This window comes from Rhinatrema bivittatum, chromosome 2 (genome assembly GCF_901001135.1).
Source record: "Rhinatrema bivittatum chromosome 2, aRhiBiv1.1, whole genome shotgun sequence".
In the NCBI taxonomy this organism is placed as follows: Eukaryota; Metazoa; Chordata; class Amphibia; order Gymnophiona; family Rhinatrematidae; genus Rhinatrema; species Rhinatrema bivittatum.
The window spans coordinates 326,450,797-326,474,758 of record NC_042616.1 but is presented as its reverse complement, the minus strand read 5'-3'; the positions used below and the strand labels follow the sequence as shown (position 1 = coordinate 326,474,758).

Sequence of the window (23,962 nt, the reverse complement as noted above, 5' to 3'; positions counted from 1 at the left end):
GAGATGGGGATAGTTCAAAATGAAGCAGGGGCCTGGCTCCTCCCCCACGGGCGCCAGCTGCTAAATAAGCCACTGGTAAAAGAAATTATGGCAATCCTTCACCAGGGGAGCCATTGGAGAACTCAAGCTCTTTGTGACACAGTCCTTAGGAAATATGGTTGCATAGGTATTTACACTGTGACTAAACAAATATGTGAGATGTGCCCCATATGTCAGAAAATTAACAGGAAAATTTTGAGGAGAGCAGTGTTGGGTTTGTGACATATTGTGGACCCTTGGTCGAAGTGGCGATGACTCAACAGCAAGTGGACACAGAGGAAAGGAAGCTTTATTATACTACCGTGAAGATGATCCTTGTCCGAGGAACCGACAGTGCTGTAATCCAGCGATATCACAGTAAGACTCCAGATAGTCTCAGTAGTAATGTAGTTGATGATCTCACCCAGATGTAGCGAAGGTCTGGTAGTGTTCCACAGCGCGGGATAGGCCGTGAACCTGAAGGGTGGAGCGATGAGAGCTTGGAGCGTAGTAGTAATCAGTGGGTAGCAGCAATGATAGCTTCCTTCAGTAGTCGAGTGAAGAGAAGGACCCGTGGTCAGAGGTGCAGGATACCAGAGCAGGATAGGCCCTCGAGGAGCGAGTACCTAGGAGCACCGAGGGTACCTGGAATAAAGCAGACAAGACCCCCGAGGGGCGGGTGTCCTGATGGTTAAGCTGAATAACCCTGGAAGGCAAGTAGAAGTGAGAGGCCCCCAAGGAGTGGGTACCCAGAGCTTCAGTAGGTAGCAAAACACCCCGGAGGGTAGTGAGAAATCCAAGCAAGCAGCTTAGAAGCGGTCAGAGTAGCAAAACCGAAGTACTTGCTAACTCGTTGTATTGGAGTGGAGCGGAGGTTTAAATATCCAGTGGTACTAACGTCATGTGGTGGGGCCACCCCCGAGGTTTCCGCTATGACGTGTTTAAGAACATGGGCAGCGTGCACCCTAGGAGGCCTCAGGAAGAAGCATGGCGGATGGGGACGCCCATGCTGGCTCGGAGATGCTGAGGGGTTCGGCAAACAGCAGCCGAGGCAGCCATCCTTCCGAAGGAGGAGAAAGATAAAAAAGCGGTGAGGCAGAGCGGTCGCAGCTGTCTGCGACTGATGGACGCAACAGTACCCCCCTTCAAAGGGCCCCCCTCCAGGACCTCTTACCGGTGGTCTGGGTTTTCGAGGGTGTGCAAGATGAAATTGACGTACCATGTCTTTATCCATGATGTTGGCCAGAAGCTCCCATGAATTTTCTTCTGATCCATAACCCTCCCAGGAGATGAGGTATTCCCATGTCTTGACTCTCTTACGGACATCCAAGATGTCATCTACAGCATACTCAATATCGTCCTCAGTGTCCAGATTCGTAGGTTCTGGGGTCTTCTTAGAGAACTCCGAGAGCATCAAAGGTTTTAGCAGAGAGACATGGAAGGCGTTGTGTATTCTCAATGATGGAGGTAATTTCAAACTGTACGTCAGATTTCCCAAGCGCCAAAGGATTGCAAAGGGTCCTACATAGCGAGGTGCAAAACGTGCTGATGGAAGTTTAAGACAGAGAAACTTGGTACTCAGTCAGACTTTGTCTCCAGGCTGGAACTGAGGCGCTTCTCGATGGTGAGCATCATAGATCTTCTTTACTTTTTGTCGTGCTTTAAGGAGCAGATCCTTCGTTTGCTTCCAAAGCTGAGATAACTCTGCTGCAGTGGCCTGTGCTGCAGGAGAAGCCACTGATTTATTTATTTATTTATTTAATTAAGGCTTTTATATACCGACTTTCTTGATACAAATCAAATCAACTCGGTTTACATCGAACTAAGCGGTTAACCGTAACCAAATAACAAGAAAACCAGATAGAAGAAGCAAAAAGTTACATTGTAACAGGGGTGCAAAAACTGGGGATAGGAAATAAAGAGGGGAGAACAGAGATAATTAACTTTTTACAGGAGATGGTGTGGGAGGGAGGCAAAAGAAGCCCACCACGTTATAACGTATATGAGTACTTAGTGCTTGTTTAATCACAGTAGAGTTGGGAACGATTCTAAGTCAAGCTATTGGCTTAGGAACAGGGAAAGGCTCGACAGAAAAGCCATGTCTTGAGTTTCTTTTTAAAAGTTAGGAGACAGGTTTCCTGCCTGAGGTCCGGTGGCATGGTGTTCCAAATGGAGGGACCTATTGTTGAGAATGCCCAGTCTCTGATGTTTGATTGGTGCACCGCTTTGATTGGAGGAATGTGTAAGGATCCTTTGTAAGCTTCCCTTAAGGGTCTGGTCGTAGAGTGAAGTTTGAGAGGATGTATCAGGTCAAGAGGGGTCTGATGGTGTATGCTTTTGTGAATGATTGTAAGTGATTTATGGAGAATCCTAAAGTTTACTGGGAGCCAGTGAAGATCTTTTAGTATAGGAGAGATGTGCTCTCTCCGATTGGTGTTCGTCAGGATTCTCGCTGCCGTGTTTTGAAGCAGCTGGAGGGGTTTTATTGTAGTAGCAGGAAGACCTTGCAAGATGGAGTTGCAGTATTCGACCTTGGAGAACAGGATGGCTTGGAGGACCGATCTGAAATCATTATGGAAAAGGAGCGGCTTGAGTTTTTTGAGTACTTGCAGCTTGTAGAAGCATTCCTTCGTACTGTGGTTTATGAATTTCTTTAGACTCAGCTGGCTATCTATTATGACTCCAATGTCTCTTGCATGGGAGATTTGTGTGTTAGTGTGCAGCTGTTGATGAAAGGGACTGCCTTCTGGGGTGATGAGGAGGAGTTCTGTCTTGGTAGTGTTAAGCACCAGGTTAAGACTTGCGAGGTGGAGGTTGATTGTTTGCAAGTGGGAATCCCACAGTTTGAGAGCAGAATCCAGTGAATTCGATATGGGGATTAAGATTTGAACATAGTCTGCATATATGTAAAACTTCAGTTTTAATTCCCACTGATAAGGGAATTGGCAGAAGAGGAAGTGGTTGTCGTCCATAGATGAATTGAAAAGGAGAAGACCCCGTAGATGTAGCAGGATGCGAGTTGATAGCGAATTCTGCCCAAGGTAGCAATTCCGCCCAGTCACTCTGTCTCGAGTTAATGTAGAGCCGTAGAAACTGTTTAACATTTTGTTCATTCTTGCAGCCTGTCCATTAGACTGAGGATGGTAAGCGGAGGTCAAGTCCAAGGAAATGTCAAACTTTTGACATAGGGTTCTCCAGAACATAGCAGTGAATTGTACTCCTCTGTTGAACAGTATATGCTTAGGCATTCCATGAAGGCGGAAGATATGTTTGATGAAGAGTCTCGCTAACTCCATGGCAGAGGGTAATCCTGGCAAGGCTACAAAATGTGCCACTTTGGAGAAGCGATCGACGGTGACCTAAATGGTATTGTTCCCGTTGGAGAGTGGTAAATCTACCACAAAATCGGTTACTATATATGTCCAGGGCTCATCTGGCGCTGGCAGGGGTTGTAACAGACCCCAAGGACGTCCGGCTGGCAGTTTTTGCTTGGCGCAAACAGCGAAGGAACCCACATAAGCTTGTACATCCTTCTTCATGGTTGGCCACCAGTAATATCGCTGTAACATGGCCAAAGTACGACTCTGTCCAGATGGCCAGCCAGGCGGCAATCGTGCGCCCACTTCAACAGTTTCTTCCTTTGATTTCTGGCCACCACCACCGTCTTCCCAGCAGGTACAACATGAGTGGCTGCAAGAACCACCTTCTCGGGATCAATAATGTGGCAGGGTTTGTCAGGCACATCCTGAGAGGAGAAGGATCGTGACAGGGCATCAGCCTGGATGTTCTTCTCTCCCGGATGGTATTTCAAAAGGAAATCAAATCTGTTAAAGAACAGTGACCATCTTGCTTGATGGTGATTGCATCATTGTGCATGTCTGAGGTACTCCAAGTTCCTGTGATTGGTGTACATTACTATCTGATGTTGTGCACCTTCTAACCAAGGACGCCACTCCTCAAAGGCCAGCTTAATTGTGAGCAACTCTTTGTCTCCGATTCCATAATTTCTTTCGGCAGGCGAGAACCGCCTCGAGAAGAAGGAGCAGGGATGGAGCACATTGGATTCGCTGTACTGACTCAAAACCGCTCCCACGCCAATGTCTAATGTGTCGACCTCGACAATGAATGGGCGATGTGGATCTGGATGGCAAAGGCATGGCTTTTTTTGAAAAGCCTCTTTGAGAGTCAGGAAGGCCGATATTGCTTCAGGAGACCAGATGGCAGGTTTGGTCCCCTTTCTGGTCATTGCAGTGAGAGGGACCGTCAATGATGAATAGTTCTTGATAAAGGAACGGTAGTAGTTCGTGAAGCCCAAGAAGTGGTGCAGTGCCTTCAGGCCTGTAGGTTGGGGCCAATCTCGGATGCTCTCTAATTTCTTGGGGTCCATCTGAAACCCGTTTTTTGAAACAATGTAACCCAGGAAGGGTACAGACTCCTTGTGGAACTCGCACTTCTCTAGTTTTGCGTATAAGCGGTACTCCCGCAGGCGTCTTAAAACCTTCTTGTTGTCCTCTTGATGTGTTTGTAGATCTTGGGAGAAGATCAGAATGTCATCAAGGTACACTACTACACATTGATTATAGTAAGTCCCGTAAGATGTCGTTCATCATATTTTGAAAAACTGCAGGTGCGTTACTTAATCCGAAGGGCATGACGAGATATTCGGGGTCCATCGTGGGTGTTAAAGGCTGTTTTCCATTCGTCGCCCTCATGAATATGCACCAAGTTTTAAGTGCCTTTGAGATCCAGTTTAGAAAATATCTTGGCTCCCTGGAGCCTGTCGAATAGTTCAGAAATTAAGGGCAGGGGATACCGGTCTTTGATGGTAATCTCATTCAGACCCCTAAAGTCGATGAAGGGACGTAAAGTGCCATTCTTTTTTCCCACAAAAAAGAATCCTGCACCAGCCGGGGATTTGGAGGGTCTGATAAATCCTTTTTGAAGTTTCTCTTGTATATAAGCGGACATGCGGAAAGAAGGTAGACTCTTCCTTTTGGAGGCTCAGAATTGGGTTTCAGGTTTATAGCACAGTCAAAAACTCTGTGGGATGGAAGTAAATCTGCTGCTTGTTTAGAGAAGACATCCTGGAAAGAGGCATATTGTGGAGGTAGGCCTGGTAAAGATGGTGTGGTGGGCATGCATATCATTGGAGAAACTTCCGCGAGACACCAGCCATGACAGCCAGGTCCCCACTGGGATAATTCCAGAGTTGCCCAGTTAAACTGTGGCATATGAGCTGTAACCAGGGTAGTTCGAGCACCACCAGATGCATGGCCTTTTCCAATACCAGGAAGGAGATGGTTTCAGACTGCAAACTGATTACCCAGGCCAATGGCCTGGGTAATCAGCGAAACCTCTCCAGGAAGTGGCTCTCCATGGATTGAAGATAACAGCAATGGCGTAGCTATTGGTTTTAAGATGAAATTTCCTCCAGCCCCGGAGTCTACCAGGGCGAGGGTCTGAAACTCAAGGCTTCCGCAGATAAGTGAGACGGTAGACACAATGGAGGAATTGGAGTGGTGAGACCTAGGAGGAGTCCTCCTGCAGATCCTAGGCCTGTATGTTTCCCGGACAGATGGAACAAGTTTGGATGGCGTGGCCCGATTGGCCACAATACATGCATAACCCCATGAGTTTGCGGAATAGTCTCTCTTTAGAAGTTAAATGACTTTGTCCTAATTGCATATGCTTGTCTTCTATGGGAGCAGACGGTAGACTTGAGTCAATTGGCACAGGTTTAGGACAGTTAGCTCCCGGGACGGGCTTCCGAGGACTCTTAGCCTCTTGAGTCCAGTCTCGAATACGGCGGTCAATTCTCCCAGTCAGTTCCATGAGAGACTCAAGGGTACCAGGCAGATCGCGAGCCACCAGTTCGTCCTTTAAATGAGAGTTGAGACCCTCCATAAAGATAGCACGCAAACATCCTATGTCCCAGTGTAGTTCAGATGCTAAAGTCTTGAATTCAATCACATAGTCTGTGAGCGGCTTATTACCTTGCTGGAGATGAAGCAGAGTGGATCCAGCAATGGTGTGGCGAGCTGGGTCGTCGAAGACAGACTTGAAAAGTTTCAGAAATCCTGTTAGGTCATTCAGGATAGGATCGTCACATTCCCATAACGGTGAAGCCAAAGCCAGAGCTCTCCCCTCAAGTAGAGATAGAATATAGGTGGTCTTGGATGCTTCTATGGGAAAGAGGATAGGCTGCAGTGAAAAATGCATACTGCATTGGTTGACAAACCCTCTACACATCCGTGCTTCTCCCATGAAGCGGGTAGACGTGGATAACAGTACGGTAGTTTTGACAGTCACCACTGGAGACAGTAATTCCTTCACTGGAGTTGTCAAAGTGTTCAGTTGTGCATGTAACTGATTGAAGGCGGCAGCTAGGCTTTCCAGAGACTTTTGTTGCTCAGTGATCCGCAAGGCTGCGAGCTGAGCAGTCTCTGGAGTTAGCAATCTGTTGGGTTTGTGGCATATTGTGGCCTCTTGGTCGAAGTGGCGATGGCTCCTCCCATGGGGAGGGGCCCCGTGGGGAACCACAACGATAGGCTAGACTCAATAGCAAGCGGACACAGAGGAAAGAAAGCTTTATTATACTGCCGTGATGAAGATGATCCTTGTCCGAGGAACGGACAGTGCTGTAGTCCAGCGATATCACAGTAAGGCTCCAGATAGTCTCAGTAGTAATGTAGTTGATGATCTCACCCAGATGTAGCGAAGGTCCGGTAGTGTTCCACAGCACGGGATAGGCCGTGAACCTGAAGGGTGGAGCGAGGAGAGCTTGGAGCACAGTAGTACTCACTGGGTAGCAGCGATGATAGCTTCCTTCAGTAGTCGAGTGAAGAGAAGGACCAGAGGTCCGAGGTGCAGTTACCAGAGCAGGATAGGCCCTCGAGGAGCGAGTACCTAGGAGCACCAAGGGTACCTGGAATAAAGCAGACAAGACCTCCGAGGGGCGGGTGTCCTGATGGTTAGGCTGAATAACCCCGGAGGGCAAGTAGAAGCGAGAGGCCCCCGAGGAGCGGGTACCCAGAGCTTCAGTAGGTAGCGAAATACCCCGGAGGGTAGTGAGGAATCCAAGCGAGCAGATTAGAAGCAGTCAGAGTAGCAAAACCGAAGTCCTTGCTAACTCGTTGTATTGGAGCGGAGCGGAGGTTTAAATACCCGGAGGTACTGACGTCATGCAGTGGGGCTGCCCCCGAGGTTCCCGCCATGACGTGTTTAAGAATATGGGCAGTGTGCGCGCGCACGCACGCACCCTAGGAGGCCTCAGGAAGAAACATGGCGGACGGGGATGCCCATGCTGGCTCGGAGACGCCGAGGGGTTCAGCTAACAGCAGCAGAGGCAGTCATCCTTCCGAAAGAGGAGGAGAAAGGTAAAAGAGAGGTGAGGCAGAGTGGTTGCAGCTATCTGCGACCAACGGACGCAACAAGCAGCTCCAGGGGGAATGGATCTAGGCCTAAGGCCCTTTCAGACCATACAAGTAGACTTCACTGAACTGTCCCCATCCAAGGGACTCAAATTCCTTTTAGTAATTGTAGATCACCTCACTGGATGGGTTGAGGCTTTCTCTATGACATCATCCACGGCTCAGGGGGTTATGAAAGTACTCTTGGAACAATTTATCCCAATATATGAGCTGCTTGAACACATCGATTCAGACCAGGGGAGCCACTTCACTTCCAGAGTCCAGCAAGGACTAATGGAAAGGTTAGGGCTCAACTGGAACTTTCATACTCCCTGGCATCCCAATCCTCTGGAAGATTAGAGAGGATGAATCAAACCCTGAAACAACAAATCTCCAAAATTAAGTTAGAAACCAGGATGCCCTGGACTAAGTTCTTGCCCCTGGCTTTGCTACAGGCAAGGACACACCCTAGGAAGGATGTGGGAGTATCCCCCTATGAGATGATGTTTAGACTGCCCTATCTGGGGGGTGGGGGTGCTGGGGAACAAAGGACCTATTTCTAAAGAATTATATACTGGCACTTTCTTCTTCTTTATCTCATTTAAGGAAGAAGGGACTGTTGGCTCAAATCCCTCCCCTGGACTTTGTGGTACACAGGTTCCGGCCCGGAGACTGGGTGTTGCTAAAAGTGTGGAAGGAGTCCAACATCTTCTGGACGACTGAACTAAGCTACAGCCAAAGTGGGAAGGACCATTTCAAATCCTTCTGACCACAGAAACAGTGGTGCGGACAGATGAGAAAGGGTGGACTCACCATTCTCGAGTCAAGGGATCCGTGGAGCCGCCGGCAGACCCTTCCCAATGGAAAGTGACAGACACAGACAATCCGCTAAAGATAAGAATCACTAGAAAAGACAAAAAATCTTTGCATGAACAGTTATACTTCATACGCTCGTTGGGGCTGGGATCTCGGCCCCGATGATAACCCTATTTGGGACCCTGCGACCAGATTTAATATACTGTGTGAACCATTACTAAATATATGGACTACGGGGCCAGGAACATTCATCGTGTGGGAGGGGGATTTCTATGGATTAAGGGGGATAAGAGTTGAGAAAGGGGACATATCATTAAGTACACCTAACACTGGGGAATTGATAACATTCTGGTATATCGCTTATGAGGGCCTAGGAGGCAGGAGGTATCTGTGGTATTTCTTAAAAAAAAGGGGAGAGAGAATTCTCAAATTGTTTGAGCTAGGTTGCATAAGCAACTCTGAGATCCCCGCCTTGCGGGCCATAAGGCAGCCTTTTCCTTGAGAAATCTGCTTTAGCCCTCAGCTTCCATGTGGAGAGAGGAATTAGAAATTGGGATATTGGTACTATTGATGATCATAGGATTGATCTTCATTTGCTGGGTGTATAGAGAAACATTGTGCGGGAGAAAAAAGGAAGATGTTGTGGGTTACTCTGGGGGAATGATTCTGTTCAGATGAGGAGATGATAATTATTTGTGACCTGAAGGGGATTGCCCCTATTGGTCCAACGTCTTCTGGATGACTGAACCAAATGGATGGACGGCACAAACCAGCTCCCCGATCAAGGGCCTAATTGCCATATATAAGGGGCCCTTTGATCCAAATTGCCAAATTAAAACCTGTAACTCAGTATATATAACTATCAAATCGACCTACTTGTATGAAGAGATTAACGGAAAAAGGGTCCAGAAGTCAGTGAAAGAAAGGGAATTTGGGATAGGGATATCCACCACAGGGAAAGACCTGACCGACTGCTGTAATAGAATACTTGTTAAGAATTCACCTGCCCCAAGGATAGCTTCCACAGTTATGCCCGTCCCCCCCCTGACTTTCAAGCCACCCTTGAATGATCCCCTAAGGTAGTATAAGTGATAACCGTGAATGATTTAAGAAAGACCCTCGAGATAGAAACAGGATATGGGGAAGTAAATGCCTGGGTGGAATGGATAAAATATATAGTGAAAACCCTGAACACGAGCAACTGTTATGCTTGTGCTTCTAGGAGACCCATAGCACAGATAGTGCCATTTCCTTTTGGTTGGAATGACAACCCGGAAGGACTGGAGTGTATCCTGGCATTATATCAAGACGAAATGGCTTGGAACAACGCCACCTGCAAGTCTTGGGCCCTTCTATTCCCGGCCCTGAAGCCAAATAAGGGATGGCGGGTACCTCCAGTATTTTCCCCAAGTCCTGGGAACCACACTGCCTGCCTCTCACAGCGGGGCTCAGGGTTCGACCAGCAAATGGGAGAAGTGGACACCTGTACCGCAACTTGGAATGTGACGGGATTGCTGGAGGTTGGAAACTACTTAAACTTGAGAGTAGCCTGTGCTGACCTATGGTGGTTCTGTGGAGGAAGAATGATAAGACCTACACTATTCACTAATTGGATTGGCACGTGTGCGATTGTACAATTGGCAATTCCAGTCACACTGGCAATTAAAAAGGAGAAAGCAAAGTACAAAAGAACGCGAAGGGAAATTTTAGGGACATCTTTTGATGAAAGGGTATATTTAGACTCCATAGGTGTGCCAAGAGGAGTCCCAGATTATCCCATGTGTGCGAGGGCTGATGCAAAAACTGATAGAAACAGCGATTGCTAAGAAAATGCCCCTAGAATCCCCCCCATATGCTGATGCAATGAGATTGTTAGACGAAACAGAGGTACAGAAGGCTCAGAAAATGCTTGAAGCTCTAAAAGCAACCTATGAAGGATTGTAAATGAGAAGGCAACAAAGAGTATCAAGAGGCAGGGGGAAATTGTGAGCAAAGGCTCCCCACTATTGTCTTCTCCTTGTTAAGACAGGAATAGAGCTGTATCCCCTTTCTTTTTCTTTTCTTTGCTTCTTATAAAATAGTTAAGAACATAAGAAAATGCCATACTGGGTCAGACCAAGGGTCCATCAAGCCCAGCATCCTGTTTCCAACAGTGGCCAATCCAGGCCATAAGAACCTGGCAAGTACCCAAACACTAAGTCTATTCCATGTTACCATTGCTAATGGCAGTGGCTATTCTCTAAGTGAACTTAATAGCAGGTAATGGACTTCTCCTCCAAGAACTTATCCAATCCTTTTTTAAACACAGCTATACTAACTGCACTAACCACATCCTCTGGCAACAAATTCCAGAGTTTAATTGTACGCTGAGTAAAAAAGAACTTTCTCCGATTAGTCTTAAATGTGCCCCATGCTAATTTCATGGAGTGCCCCCTAGTCTTTCTAATATCCGAAAGAGTAAATAACCGATTCACATCTACCCGTTCTAGACCTCTCATGATTTTAAACATCTCTATCATATCCCCACCTCAGTCGTCTCTTCTCCAAGCTGAAAAGTCCTAACCTCTTTAGTCTTTCCTCATAGGGGAGCTGTTCCATTCCCCTTATCATTTTGGTAGCCCTTCTCTGTACCTTCTCCATCGCAATTATATCTTTTTTGAGATGCGGCGACCAGAATTGTACACAGTATTCAAGGTGTGGTCTCACCATGGAGCGATACAGAGGCATTATGACATTTTCCGTTTTATTCACCATTCCCTTTCTAATAATTCCCAACATTCTGTTTGCTTTTTTGACTGCCGCAGCACACTAAACCGACGATATCAATGTGTTATCCACTATGAGGCCTAAATCTCTTTCTTGGGTTGTAGCACCTAATATGGAACCCAACATTGTGTAATTATAGCATGGGTTATTTTTCCCTATATGCATCACCTTGCACTTATCCACATTAAATTTCATCTGCCATTTGGATACCCAATTTTCCAGTCTCACAAGATCTTCCTGCAATTTATCACAATCTGCTTGTGATTTAACTACTCTGAACAATTTTGTGTCATCTGCAAATTTGATTATCTCACTCGTTGTATTTCTTTCCAGATCATTTATAAATATATTGAAAAGTAAGGGTCCCAACACAGATCCCTGAGCCACTCCACTGTCCACTCCCTTCCACTGAGAAAATTGTCCATTTAATCCTACTCTCTCTTTCCTGTCTTTTAGCCAGTTTGTAATCCACGAAAGGACATCGCCACCTATCCCATGACTTTTTACTTTTCCTAGAAGCCTCTCATGAGGAACTTTGTCAAACGCCTTCTGAAAATCCAAGTATACTATATCTACCGGTTCACCTTTATCCACATGTTTATTAACTCCTTCAAAAAAGTGAAGCAGATTTGTGAGGCAAGACTTGCCCTGGGTAAAGCCATGCTGACTTTGTTCCATTAAACCATGTCTTTCTATATGTTCTGTGATTTTGATGTTTAGAACACTTTCCACTATTTTTCCTGGCACTGAAGTCAGGCTAACTGGTCTGTAGTTTCCCGGATCGCCCCTGGAGCCCTTTTTAAATATTGGGGTTACATTTGCTATCCTCCAGTTTTCAAGTACAATGGATGATTTTAATGATAGGTTACAAATTTTTACTAATAGGTCTGAAATATTTTTTAGTTCCTTCAGAACTCTGGGGTGTATACCATCTGGTCCAGGTGATTTACTACTCTTCAGTTTGTCAATCAGGCCTACCACATCTTCTAGGTTCACCGTGATTTGATTCAGTCCATCTGAATCATTACCCATGAAAACCTTCTCCATTAGAGGTACCTCCCCAACATCCTCTTCAGTAAACACCGAAGCAAAGAAATCATTTAATCTTTCTGTGATGGCCTTATCTTCTCTAAGTGCCCCTTTAACCCCTCGATCATCTAACGGTCCAACTGACTCCCTCACAGGCTTTCTGCTTCGGATATATTTAAAAAAGTTTTTACTGTGAGTTTTTGCCTCTACAGCCAACTTCTTTTCAAATTCTCTCTTAGCCTGTTTTATCAATGTCTTACATTTAACTTGCCAATGTTTATGCTTATCCTATTTTCTTCTGTTGGATCCTTCATCCAATTTTTGAATGAAGATCTTTTGGCTAAAATAGCTTCTTTCACCTCCCCTTTTAACCATGCCGGTAATCGTTTTGCCTTCTTTCCACCTTTCTTAATGTGTGGAATACATCTGACTGTGCTTCTAGAATGGTATTTTTTAACAATGACCACGCCTCTTGGACATTTTTTACTTTTGTAGCAGCTCCTTTCAGTTTTTTTCTAACAATTTTTCTCATTTTATCAAAGTTTCCCTTTTGAAAGTTTAGCACGAGATCCGTGGATTTGCACACTGTTCCTCTTCCATCATTAAATCAAATTTGATCATATTATGATCACTATTGCCAAGTGGCCCCACCACCGTTACCTCTCTCACCAAGTCCTGTGCTCCACTGAGAATTAGATCTAAAATTGCTCCCTCTCTTGTCTGTTCCTGAACCAATTGCTCCATAAAGCTATCAGTTATTTATTTATTTAAAAACGTTTTCTATACCGTTGCTAAGTTATATACCATTGCAACGGTTTACAAATAGGCACATAGACTAAGGTAAGTAAATGTAGGATATCATACATTCTAACAGGTGCCAATAAAGTTCGGTTACAATTTCATAAATAAAATCATTATTTGAGTAATGTTGTTCAAGTCCAGGTATATTATTGAGTTACTATCGCTTTGAAATATTACTTCTTAAATGTAGGATTGAGTAAATTCATTCTCATCTGCATTACCCTGTACTTTCATTCTCTACCCTCCACACTCTTTAGTGAAGGCTTTTTTTATTTTATTTATTTATTTATTTTTAATTCTTTATTTGTCAGTTTCAAATTTTACAAAACCATAAATTTTGCAATTAAGAAAAAAATATGAGAGATGGAATAAGATAGAACCCCCCCCCCCATAGATTATACATCTCTAACTTTAGAGGAAATAATATTAAGATTCCATCAGTCTTAAATTATAAATCAATATACAGTGTGTTTCCACAAATTAGTACGATCCGATATTACAGAGAGTTAATTAGTAAATTGATACATTTTTAAAGAGCCATGTTTTTAGATTTTTCTTAAAAGTTTTGAGATTATTCTGTAATCTGAGTTCGGGGGGCATCGTGTTCCATAGTATGGGCCCAGCCAATCATAAAGCCCATTCTCTCACTTGGGTTAATTTTGCTGACTTTACTGAAGGGATTGTTAGTAGTGCTTTGTTTGCTGAGCGGAGGTTTCTTTGTGGAATGTGTACTCGTAAGGCTGTGTTTAGCCAGTCTGCTTCTTTATCATATATTAGTTTGTGTATGGTGCATAATGCTTTGTATTTTATCCTGTATTCGATGGGTAACCAATGTAAGTCTGCTAGAGTTTCGGTTATATGGTCCCTCCTCTTTTTTCCCGTTAGTATTCTGGCTGTAGTATTTTGAAGTATCTGGAGTGGTCTTATCGATGTGCTTGGGAGTCCTAGTAAGAGTGCGTTGCAGTAGTCAGTGCTAGAAAAGATAAGTGTTTGCAATACTGTTCTGAAGTGGGCAGGTGTGAGTAATGGTTTCAATCTTCTGAGGACCATAAGTTTTGCGTAGCCTTCTCTTACTTTTATAGATATGTGTTGCTTCAGGTTGATTTCTGGGTCCATCATTACTCCCAGATTCCTTACTTTTTCCTATTTATTCCATCCAGGAATGTTATCTCTCTAGCGTGTCCCGATGATACATTTACCCAGTCAATATTGGGGTAATTGAAATCTCCCATTATTACTGCACTACCAATTTGGTTAGCTTCCATAATTTCTCTTAGCATTTCACTGTCCGTCTCACCATCTTGACCGGGTGGACGGTAGTATACCCCTATCACTATAGTCTTCCTCGACACACAAGGGATTTCTACCCATAAAGATTCAATTTTGTATTTAGTCTCATGCAGGATGTTTATCCTGTTGGACTCTATGCCATCCCGGACATAAAGCGCCACACCTCCTCCCGAGTGCTCCTCTCTGTCATTGCAATATAATTTGTACCCCGGTACAGCACTATCCCATTGGTTATCCTCTTTCCACCATGTCTCTGAGATGCCAATTAAGTCTATGTCATCATTCACTGCTATATATTCTAATTCTCCCATCTTACTTCTTAGACTTCTGGCATTAGCATACAAACATTTCAAAGTTTGTTTTATGTTTGTATTTTCATTCTGCTTTTCAATTGATAGGGAAAAGTTAGACTTTTTTTTAGCTCAGGTGAGTTTTAGTTACAGGCACTTGGACTACTTTTCTAATTATTGGAACCTCACTGTTGGGATGCCCTAATTCTAATGCATCCTTAGTATCTTTTGAAGATACCTCTTTCTGAACCATGCACTGCTGAGTGACTTTCGGCTTTCCCCTTTGTTCTAGTTTAAAAGCTGCTTTATCTTCTTTTTAAAGGTTAACGCCAGCAGTCTGGTTCCACCCTGGCTAAGGTGGAGCCCATCCCTTCGGAAGAGACTCCCCATTCCCAAAAAGGTTCTCCGGTTCCTAACAAAACTGAATCCCTCTTCCTTGCACCATCGTCTCATCCACGCATTGAGACTCTGGAGCTCTGCCTGCCTCTGGTGACCTGCGCGTGGAACAGGGAGCATTTCAGAGAATGCTACCCTGGAGGTTCTGGATTTAAGCTTTCTACCTAAGAGCCTAAGTTTGGCTTCCAGAACCTCCCTCACACATTTTCCTATGTCGTTGGTGCCCACGTGTACCACGACAGCCGGCTCCTCCCCAGCACTGTCTAAAATCCTATCTAGGTGACGCGTGAGGTCCGCCACCTTCGCACCAGGTAGGCATGTTACCAGGCGATCCTCACGCCCACCAGCCACCCAGCTATCTATATTCCTAATAATCGAATCACCAACTATGACGGCCGACCTAACTCTTCCCTCCTGGGCAGTAGGCCTCTGGGAGATATCCTCAGTGCGAAAGGACAATGCATCACCTGGAGAGCAGGTCCTTGCTACAGGATCCTTTCCTGCTGCACCTGGTTGGTGCTCTCCCATCATGAGACCTTCTTCCTCCAAAGCAGCACAAGGGCTGCCAGTCTGAAGTTGGGACTTGACTATGTCCCTGAAGGTCTCATCTATATACCTCTCTGTCTGCCTCAGCTCCTCCAGGTCTGCCACTCCAGCCTCCAGAGATCGGACTCGTTCTATGAGAGCCAGGAGCTCTTTGCATCGCATGCACATGTACAATTTCTCACCGGTGGGTAAAAAATCATACATGTGAAACTCGATGCAAAAGACTGGGAAGCCCCCCTTCTTGCTGCTGGACTGCTGCCTTCATCTCAATTTTGATCAGTTCCTAGTTAAGTTTTAGGTTGCTATGAGAGTAGGAATGTGTCTAACGTCCTTTAAATGTATTAGTGAATTCACTATGTGTCTGGTAGTGGCCTACTGGGGTTTGATTGAATTCTCAATAAAGTTTTTGTTGATGTTTTTTTTTTTTTTTGTGAAAGTGGTACCTGCCTATAAATTAAGGGATGAGCTAGGGGTGGGTGGGCGAGGGGTGGGAGGGTTGGGAAATACAAACAGTCTAACTTCAATTAGTCAGCCTGAGTGACTCACTGCTCTCTTGATTAACTAATGTTGGTCCCTATTCAAACCCAATCACACTACCTCAATGAGAGAAATTGCAAATTGTTAGTAACTGGCTTAGCTGCATGCAAGCAACTTACAAGAGAAACCCAGCACCCCCGGCTTCCTTACTTGACAACAATAATGCATATTAGAAACCACAATCTGCTTAGAGTAGCACATATAGTGCAGATAGAGGGAGCATGTGAACAAGGGATTGTCAGAGAGAGAGAGAGAGAGAAAGAGAGAAATGTTGCTTCTTTAGCAGTTGGAAGGAGGCAAGCAGAGATAAGACTATACCCCTCCCCACATCCCTCCCCATACCTGGCTTTAGCAAGGACTTCTGCATAGAAAACCTTAACTTAGAAACTGCACATAGACAAAGGCATCATGAACAGTATCTTATTGGGCAAGGGAATTTGCACATACACAAGGGAAAAGGAAAGAGAAAAAGGGGGCTTGCATAAGCAAGAAAAAGTGTATAAAATGCACTGCTTGAGCCCATAGGGATGTGCCTACATCTGTGTGGCACTCGTACTTGCAAGTCCGTGAATAAAAAAAACAACCGTATACTGTTTCACTAAACTTGTGTTCACTCTCCTTCCTTCCAAGAAGGATTTGTTTGCTTCTTTCTTTCACCAGTTCCTTTTATAAACTGTATAAGTGTAGGAGAAGGAGAAGGGAAATGCCGATGTGATGTGACTCGGTTAGTTGCCTTGGCTGCTGCATGGGACTGTCAGAGCTCCTCCTCTGCTGCTGCTCGCCAACACTCAGTGAGTCACCTCCAGTGTATACTTTACCCATGTCTCTCAGCCTGGGAAAAAAAGACAGAGGCTGGAAGGACTCAAAGGAGGACACTCAGGAAGAGGTGCTGTTTGCTGCAAAGCAGGGCCCATCTAGTCATGCTGCCAGTTAATTCCCACACTCCTGCTGTGGCTAAAAAGGCAAGACATGCATGACTGTAAATTTTCTCATAAAGGAGCTCCTGCATATTTAGGAAGCACCTCTGGGGTCTTATGTTGGTGCATGGTGCACAAAAAGTCCAAGTGCTGGTCTGAATCCAACCATGAGGCAGTGGTGACTTTTCCGTGGCACACCTGATTAGTTCTATGGCAAACTGGTTGGGAAACATTATTCTAAATGGCAATGTAGGTTGCTAAAATAAATGCTATCAGTCTGGAAGTAGCATAGTTTGCTAGGAAATTTTTCCTGCTTCAAGGACTTCCTTATTACTCAAAATTAGTCCCTGCTGGGGCTACAGTGACATGAGTAATCATTAAGAAATATTCAGGGATTTTCCCCTTTCTTCAATTCTTCTCCCTTCTTTTGTCTGGTGCAGTAGGTCCTTGGCTAGGAGCCATAGAGAACAGCACCTTCCAGAACCCTGTGGGCCGGATTTTAAGACGTACGCGTATGTTATAAAATCCGTGGTCGGCGCACGCAAGGAAGTGCACCTTGCGTGCGCCGAGCCCTAGGGGAGCCCCGATGGCTTACCCCGTTCCTCGGAGGGAACTTTCCTTCCACCCCTCCACCTTCCCCTCTGTTCCCCTACCTAACCCACCCCCCAGCCCTGCCTAAACCCCCCCCCCCAACCTTTGTTTTACAAGTTGCGCCTGTCTTTGGGCAGGTGTAGGTTGCACGTGCCAGCGCGCGATCCCCCGGCCTAGCAATCCTACGGAGGCCCCAGGCCATGCCCCCACCCCTTTTTTTCAAGCCCTGGGACATGCGAGCGTCGCCGGGCCTATGCAAAATAGGCTTGGCACGCGTAGGGCTTTTAAAATCTGCCCCTGTATGCATATATGCTGAGTCTGCAAAGAAGGCATCACTATTGTTGATTGGCTTGGATAGCCTCCATCCCTGGAAATACTGCCCAGTCCCTGCTCTCAAAAGAGAATCAGCTGAGCTTGTTAATCAAACCAATATCTCCATACAGCAAAGTGCAGCATTGACCCCTCAGCTGTGAGGCTGGCCTCTCAATTATATCAATTTTTAAAGTAAAAACAACATTTCTTAAAACTTACCTTAAGCCTGCATCTTCATAATGTGGATGATTTACAATGGCTCGACCTGTAGATAACTTGACACTTGCCATTGTAGGCATGGCACCCGCAAACACAGCATCTAAAAGAAAAATATAATCATAGCATGGAACAGAATTAGAAAAGTTAGTCAATATTTTAAAATGTGTACTGTAGATGCTAGTCATTTGTAGAAATGTCTTAAAACTCCTGTTATATAGAGGTTTGACCACACATAATATCTACAATGTGACAGATGAATAAATTATTTTGCACTGATGAACCATCATAATAAGCACTATCAGCTATTCAACCTTCATTGCTTTTTCTTTAATCATAGGTCCCAGTATCTTTTTCAGTTTTTGTCTTTTGCAAATAAAATTGCCATCAAAACATTAGGGTTTATTTATCTTATAAATTATCGCTGACTTCCCAACTGTTTCATTAAACTCCAACTGCCATAACTTGTAAGCACACATAAGTCTTGCTTGCAATAGTTCCAACAGTCCCGACACGGGCCGTGTTTCTAAAGACAAGTCTGCGTCAGGGGTGTCAATTCTTTCTTCTTTTAAATTCTTAAGCTATAAAAAGAAAAATGTATTATGATTTATTGCGAAACCAACTCATAGCTCAGAGTACCATTCCATTGCTCAGAAAGCGTTTGGCACCAAGTTCAATTCTGGCCCCAGAAGTGCACACATAAAACATTTAATCCTGTTTATCTCAAAGGGATGTCATTATCGCCAATGACAATTTTTAGCAAAATGACATTATTGGTATCTATTAAATATTTCCAAAATTAAGGAACACCACTCAATTTCAGCATTCAGTCAGTAGGGGACAATAGTATTGAGTTTGTGTATCCAAAATTACTCGCAAAATGTCAACCTTGATCAACACTCATTTTCTTTGATACTGGATTTTACCTATTCAATGACCCACCAACTCAGTTCAGAAAACACATGTATGTTACCCATACAAACCACTGATGAAAATGTGAGGGAAAATAGACATTTTCCCTGTGGTGACTGTTCTATGTGCAACAACATTGTTACTACATAGACCTGGGAAGATCCAGAATTAGGATGCACCTTTAGTTTGTCAAGTACCACCAACTACATCTCCAGTAATGTAATCTATGCGATCATGTGCTCATGTAAGCACTTACATACAGGAAGAACCAAACAAATGATAAGAACATGCTTAATTGAACATAAAAGTTGTTTATCTATTGGTTCAACACTGTATTGCTCATTCCCATGTGTTTTCTGAACTGAGTTGGTGGGTCATTGAACAGGTAAAACCCTCTGTCAGAGAAGATGAGTTCGATCAAAGCTGACATTCTGCAAACAATTTTGGATATAGCTCCGTTCAGACTGAATGCTGAAACTGAGTGGTATTCATTAATTTAAGAAAATATTAGATAGATGCTTTTGATGTCATTTTGCTAAAAATTATCATGGGAGATGAAATCCATTTGAGATGACCAGGTTTAAATGTTTTATGTGTGCGCTTCTGAGGGCACAATCAAACTTGATGACAAACACTTTCTGGATAATGGAGTGGTATGTGCAGTTATTCGCTGAGCTATGAGCTGGTTTCTCAATAAATTGTAATACATTTTTCTTTTTAAAGCCTAAAAATTTAAAAGAAGAAATAAGTACACCCCTGACAGACTTGATTTTTGAAATACAGACCTTGCTGGGACTATTGGAACTATTGCAAGCAAGAAGACTTGTGTGTGTTTACAAAGTTATGGAAGGTGAAGTTGAATGAAATAGCTGTGAAGTCACGGATTATCAATAAAATAAAATAAGTAAATAGTAATTTTATTTGTAAAAGACAAACTGAAAAAGAATAGCAATGATACTGGGACCTATGATTAAAAAAACAATGAAGTTTGACTAACCGGTATTGCTTATTATGATGGTCCATGTCATCCAAATGTGAAGACTACCATCCTGCTTGTCCTAGGAGAAAATAATTTTCACATCTATATTTTACTGTTCCCATTTTTTCTTAACTGCTTTGTACCATTTCCGTTAACATAGCATACCCCTGAAAAGCCTCAGGGTCACCATACCCCACGGATGCGTCCATTTCCGCAACTCAAAGGAAATGTTGTTCGACTAATCTTATAACTTGCTTAATTCATATACATGATGTAAATTTGTACATAATTCTTATCCTGTAAGCACCCTCTCATGCTTTTTGCCCTTCTCTCCAGTTAGAATTTGTTTAACCTATCTTTCCTCTAACAGCCTAGTTCCAAGTTCCCTGTTATAATGTAACTTTTGCTTTCTCTGTTAACTGGTTCCCCCTAGTTTATTGTAAACCGGTACGATAAGACCTGGTCTTGAGCATCGGTATATTAAAAGAATTAAATAAATAAAATAAAATAACATGCTTATAAGCTATAAGGAAATTTTTCACAGGCTTACTCGTGTAAAGAAGGCCATATATGCATGTTTGTGGCCCAAGGACGCGTAATGCGTATTTTAAAAACAGGCCACATATGTGTGTATATACAAGTATGCAAGCAAAACTACACATACAAAAATGGGGCTTCTTGAGGCGGGGTTTGTACGTAAGCACGTAATAAAATATTTTAAAAGCGACATACGCGAGATTCATTAAATTTACCCATGTTCATTTACTACTGCTTGTTTACACACACAAGAGCAAACTTTCATTTTGATTTTTGACTTGGCTTTGGGCAAGTTAGCTTCTTTGGGTGAGTGGACATAGGAGCAGGCTAGTTGGAAGCGAGTTTTTAAGGTACAGTCTAGGGACCTACTGGGCCAATTTAGGACCTGGGTGGGGGTGGGTGAGAGAGATAGACAGGATCACAAAGAAGAGTTGTAGTGAGTGTACCACTCATGGGCCATACAGGGTGACAACCGGGTCATACAGATTTATAATGTGGGTTACTGGAAAAATTGGGGGGTAACTGGGACATACAGGGCTATAGAGGGTGGTGGAAGTGCATGTTACTAGGACATACTGAAGCCTTCTGGGGGGTGGGAGTTACTGGTAGTGCTTCACTTTTCAATATGTCTAATGGCCTTATAGAGAATGAGGTCACAATGGCTGAGGAGGGAGAGAGAATAGAGGAGGAGGAGGCATTCCTTACAGAGAGTATACAGGAGTAGAGCACATTTTATGGATCTCTCAGAGAAGGAAGCAATGGACAGGTTCAGATTCGACAAGGAAACCATACTGTTTGTATGCCAGCAGTTACAGCCGGACCTGCATCCAACCATTCAAAGGGGCCATTCTTTGACAATACATGTCAAGGTCACTACCACCCTGGCATCTTTGGTCACCGGCACTTTCCAGACACTTCGAGGGGTCCCGGCTGGAATCAGTCAGTCTACCATTTCTGTATGAATAGAGCAGTTCCTGGCAGCATTGTTCCAGAACACACACTACTTTATATCCTTCCCTTGAGGCAGATGTCAACAACAAAAAAATCATAACTGATTTCTATCAAACAGCATGCTTCTTCTCTGTCTTGGGGAGTATCGATTGACACCCACCCCCAAAAATAGGGAAGTTATGCGTCACAGAAGCTTAAACGTGTATGATACACATGGAAAATTGCACTCGAACAAGAAACCATGCGCAAATGTATGCGCAGCATTACATTAAAGTTGCAAGTATTTTATATCGTGCATGCGCTAAAATTCATTTACATGAGTGTGTGAGCTCATATGTGTGTGAATATGGGTTTGTGAACAATTCTTTTAAATTTATCCTCCCTACTTTTATGGGGAAATTTTCAAACAAAGCATTTTGGGACAAATCCTGTAAATACTTTTTACCTGCAGGTACTTTTTTCATGGAAAACAACATACGTAGTCTCAAAAATATAATCTTTGGAGGTAATTTTCAAAGGAATTAAGTGCGTAAATGTAATTTTCTATTGTAGCAATTTTCAAAAGCCCATTTATTGCATAAAATGCATTTATGAGTGAAGAAACTCAGTTTTAATTTCGTAAATCCTTTTGAGAAGTACCTCCTGTGCATGTTATTTTTCTCCTCTGGCTAGAGCATATCTTGGAACCACTTCACTTAAGGTGGCTAAAAGTACATGCATGTTGGATTAATGTTATGTACCTCTAGCATATTGAGAAACAGCAATTTTTGGACAGCCAATTTACACAGGTAAAACCTTTTTTTTTTTAACCTACCTAAATAGTTTTGAAAATAACCCTCTTAATAGACAAAAATGCATGGCAACTGTGTTTAAGCAAGAATATATAAAAAAAGAGAAAAAGAAAAAGAAAAAAATTACAATCCCCTAATACCCTTCTCTCACTGAAATAATGTTGGGATTACTACCTGATAATCCCCTTTTCCTTAGTGTAGACAGATGGACTCAGTACAAATGAGATTGTATCCGCGTGCTAGCAGTTGGAGACGGATCTGACGTCAGCACGGGGTATATAGCCCCACAGGAAGCGTAGCTATTCAGTAATCTTCCTTGCAAAAGCTGTTAGATATGTGTGAACTGATGCTCAGTGAAAAAGTGAAAACAGGATTCCCCTGACCGATTGATAGGAGCTGGAGACCGCCAGCAGTCCTAACCGGAATGCGTTGACACCTGGTAGAGTGTACTCTCATATAGCCAGAGATGACTTGGCTTACCTTGCATCGGGGAAACCCATGTACGCAGGCAGCTGGGCGGGATGCTGAGTCTATCTGTCTACACTAAGGAAAAGGGGATTATCAGGTAGTAATCCCAACATTTCCTGGCGTGTAGCCAGATGGACTCAGTACAAATGGGATGTACCAAAGCTTTACTTCCCACCTGGGCGGGAGGCTGCCTGAGGCCCATGTAACACCGCCCTGGCAAATGCTGAGTCCTCCCTGGCCTGGACATCCAGACGGTAGAATCTGGAAAAGGTATGGAGGGAGGACCAAGTCGCAGCTTTACATATTTCTGCAGGCGATAGCATCCTGGATTCCGCCCAGGATGTCGCTTGAGCTCTGGTAGAATGAGCCTTGACTTGTAGAGGCGGAGACTTTCCAGCCTCAATGTAAGCGGCTCTGGTAACGTCTTTAATCCAGCGGGCGATGGTGGCCGAGAGGCCGCTTCACCTTGCTTCTTCCCGCTGTGCAGGACGAACAGATGGTCCGTCTTTCGCAGGTCTTGTGTAAGTTCCAAATATCTGGGCAGCAATTTGCCAATGTCGAGATGGCGCAATAAACGCCCTTCTTCAGATTTCTTCAGCCCCGCCTTGGTAGGCAGGGATATAGTCTGATTAAGATGAAACTGTGAAACTACCTTAGGTAGAAAGGAGGGAACCGTACGAAGATGGATAGCCTCTGGAGTGATTCGGAGAAAGGGATCACGGCAGGACAGTGCCTGTAACTCTGAGATGCGGCGTGCCGAACACACCGCCAGCAAGAATACCATCTTCAAGGTTAGAGAACGGAGAGACAGGCCCCGAAGGGGTCTGAAGGTGGACCCTGCGAGGAAATCCAAAACAAGGTTGAGGTTCCACAAAGGCACAGGCCACTTCAGTGGCGGACGAATATGCTTGACTCCTTGCAGGAAGCGAGAAACATCTGGATGCTTGGCGATGGTCTTGCCATCCCTCCTGGGACCATAGCAAGACAGCGCAGCCACCTGAACTTTGATGGAGCTGAGGGACAGACCCTTCTGAAGGCCATCCTGCAGGAAATCCAACACAATAGGAATTGTGGTGGCATGTGGATTGGTGCCGTGAGTGTCGCATCATGCTTCAAATACTCTCCAGATCCGGATGTATGTGAGGGATGTGGAAAATGTGCGAGCTCGGAGGAGGGTATTAATCACGGGCTCCGAGTAAACCCCTCTTCTTCAATCGAGCCCTCTCAAGGGCCATACCGTAAGAGAGAATTGAGCTGGATCCTCGTGAAGAATGGGACCTTGATGTAGAAGGTCCCGGAGAGGAGGCAGGGGAAGAGGCTCCCCTGCCAGCAGTCTTCTCATGTCCGCATACCAGGGTCTTCTTGGCCAGTCTGGCGCCACTAGAAGAAC

At 44.3% G+C, this 23,962-nt stretch overlaps 1 protein-coding gene across 5 annotated transcripts in view; it reads right to left on the bottom strand.

The window, feature by feature from the left end:
• DPY19L1 (dpy-19 like C-mannosyltransferase 1) overlaps window positions 1-23,962 on the bottom strand; it is a 414,496-nt gene that overhangs the window by 48,327 nt on the left and 342,207 nt on the right. For all 5 annotated transcript variants that reach the window (XM_029589768.1, XM_029589772.1, XM_029589771.1 and 2 more), the window contains one exon: window positions 17,938-18,037. In XM_029589768.1, coding sequence (XP_029445628.1) covers window positions 17,938-18,037 — 100 coding nt within the window. The remainder of the gene's footprint in view (window positions 1-17,937; window positions 18,038-23,962) is intronic.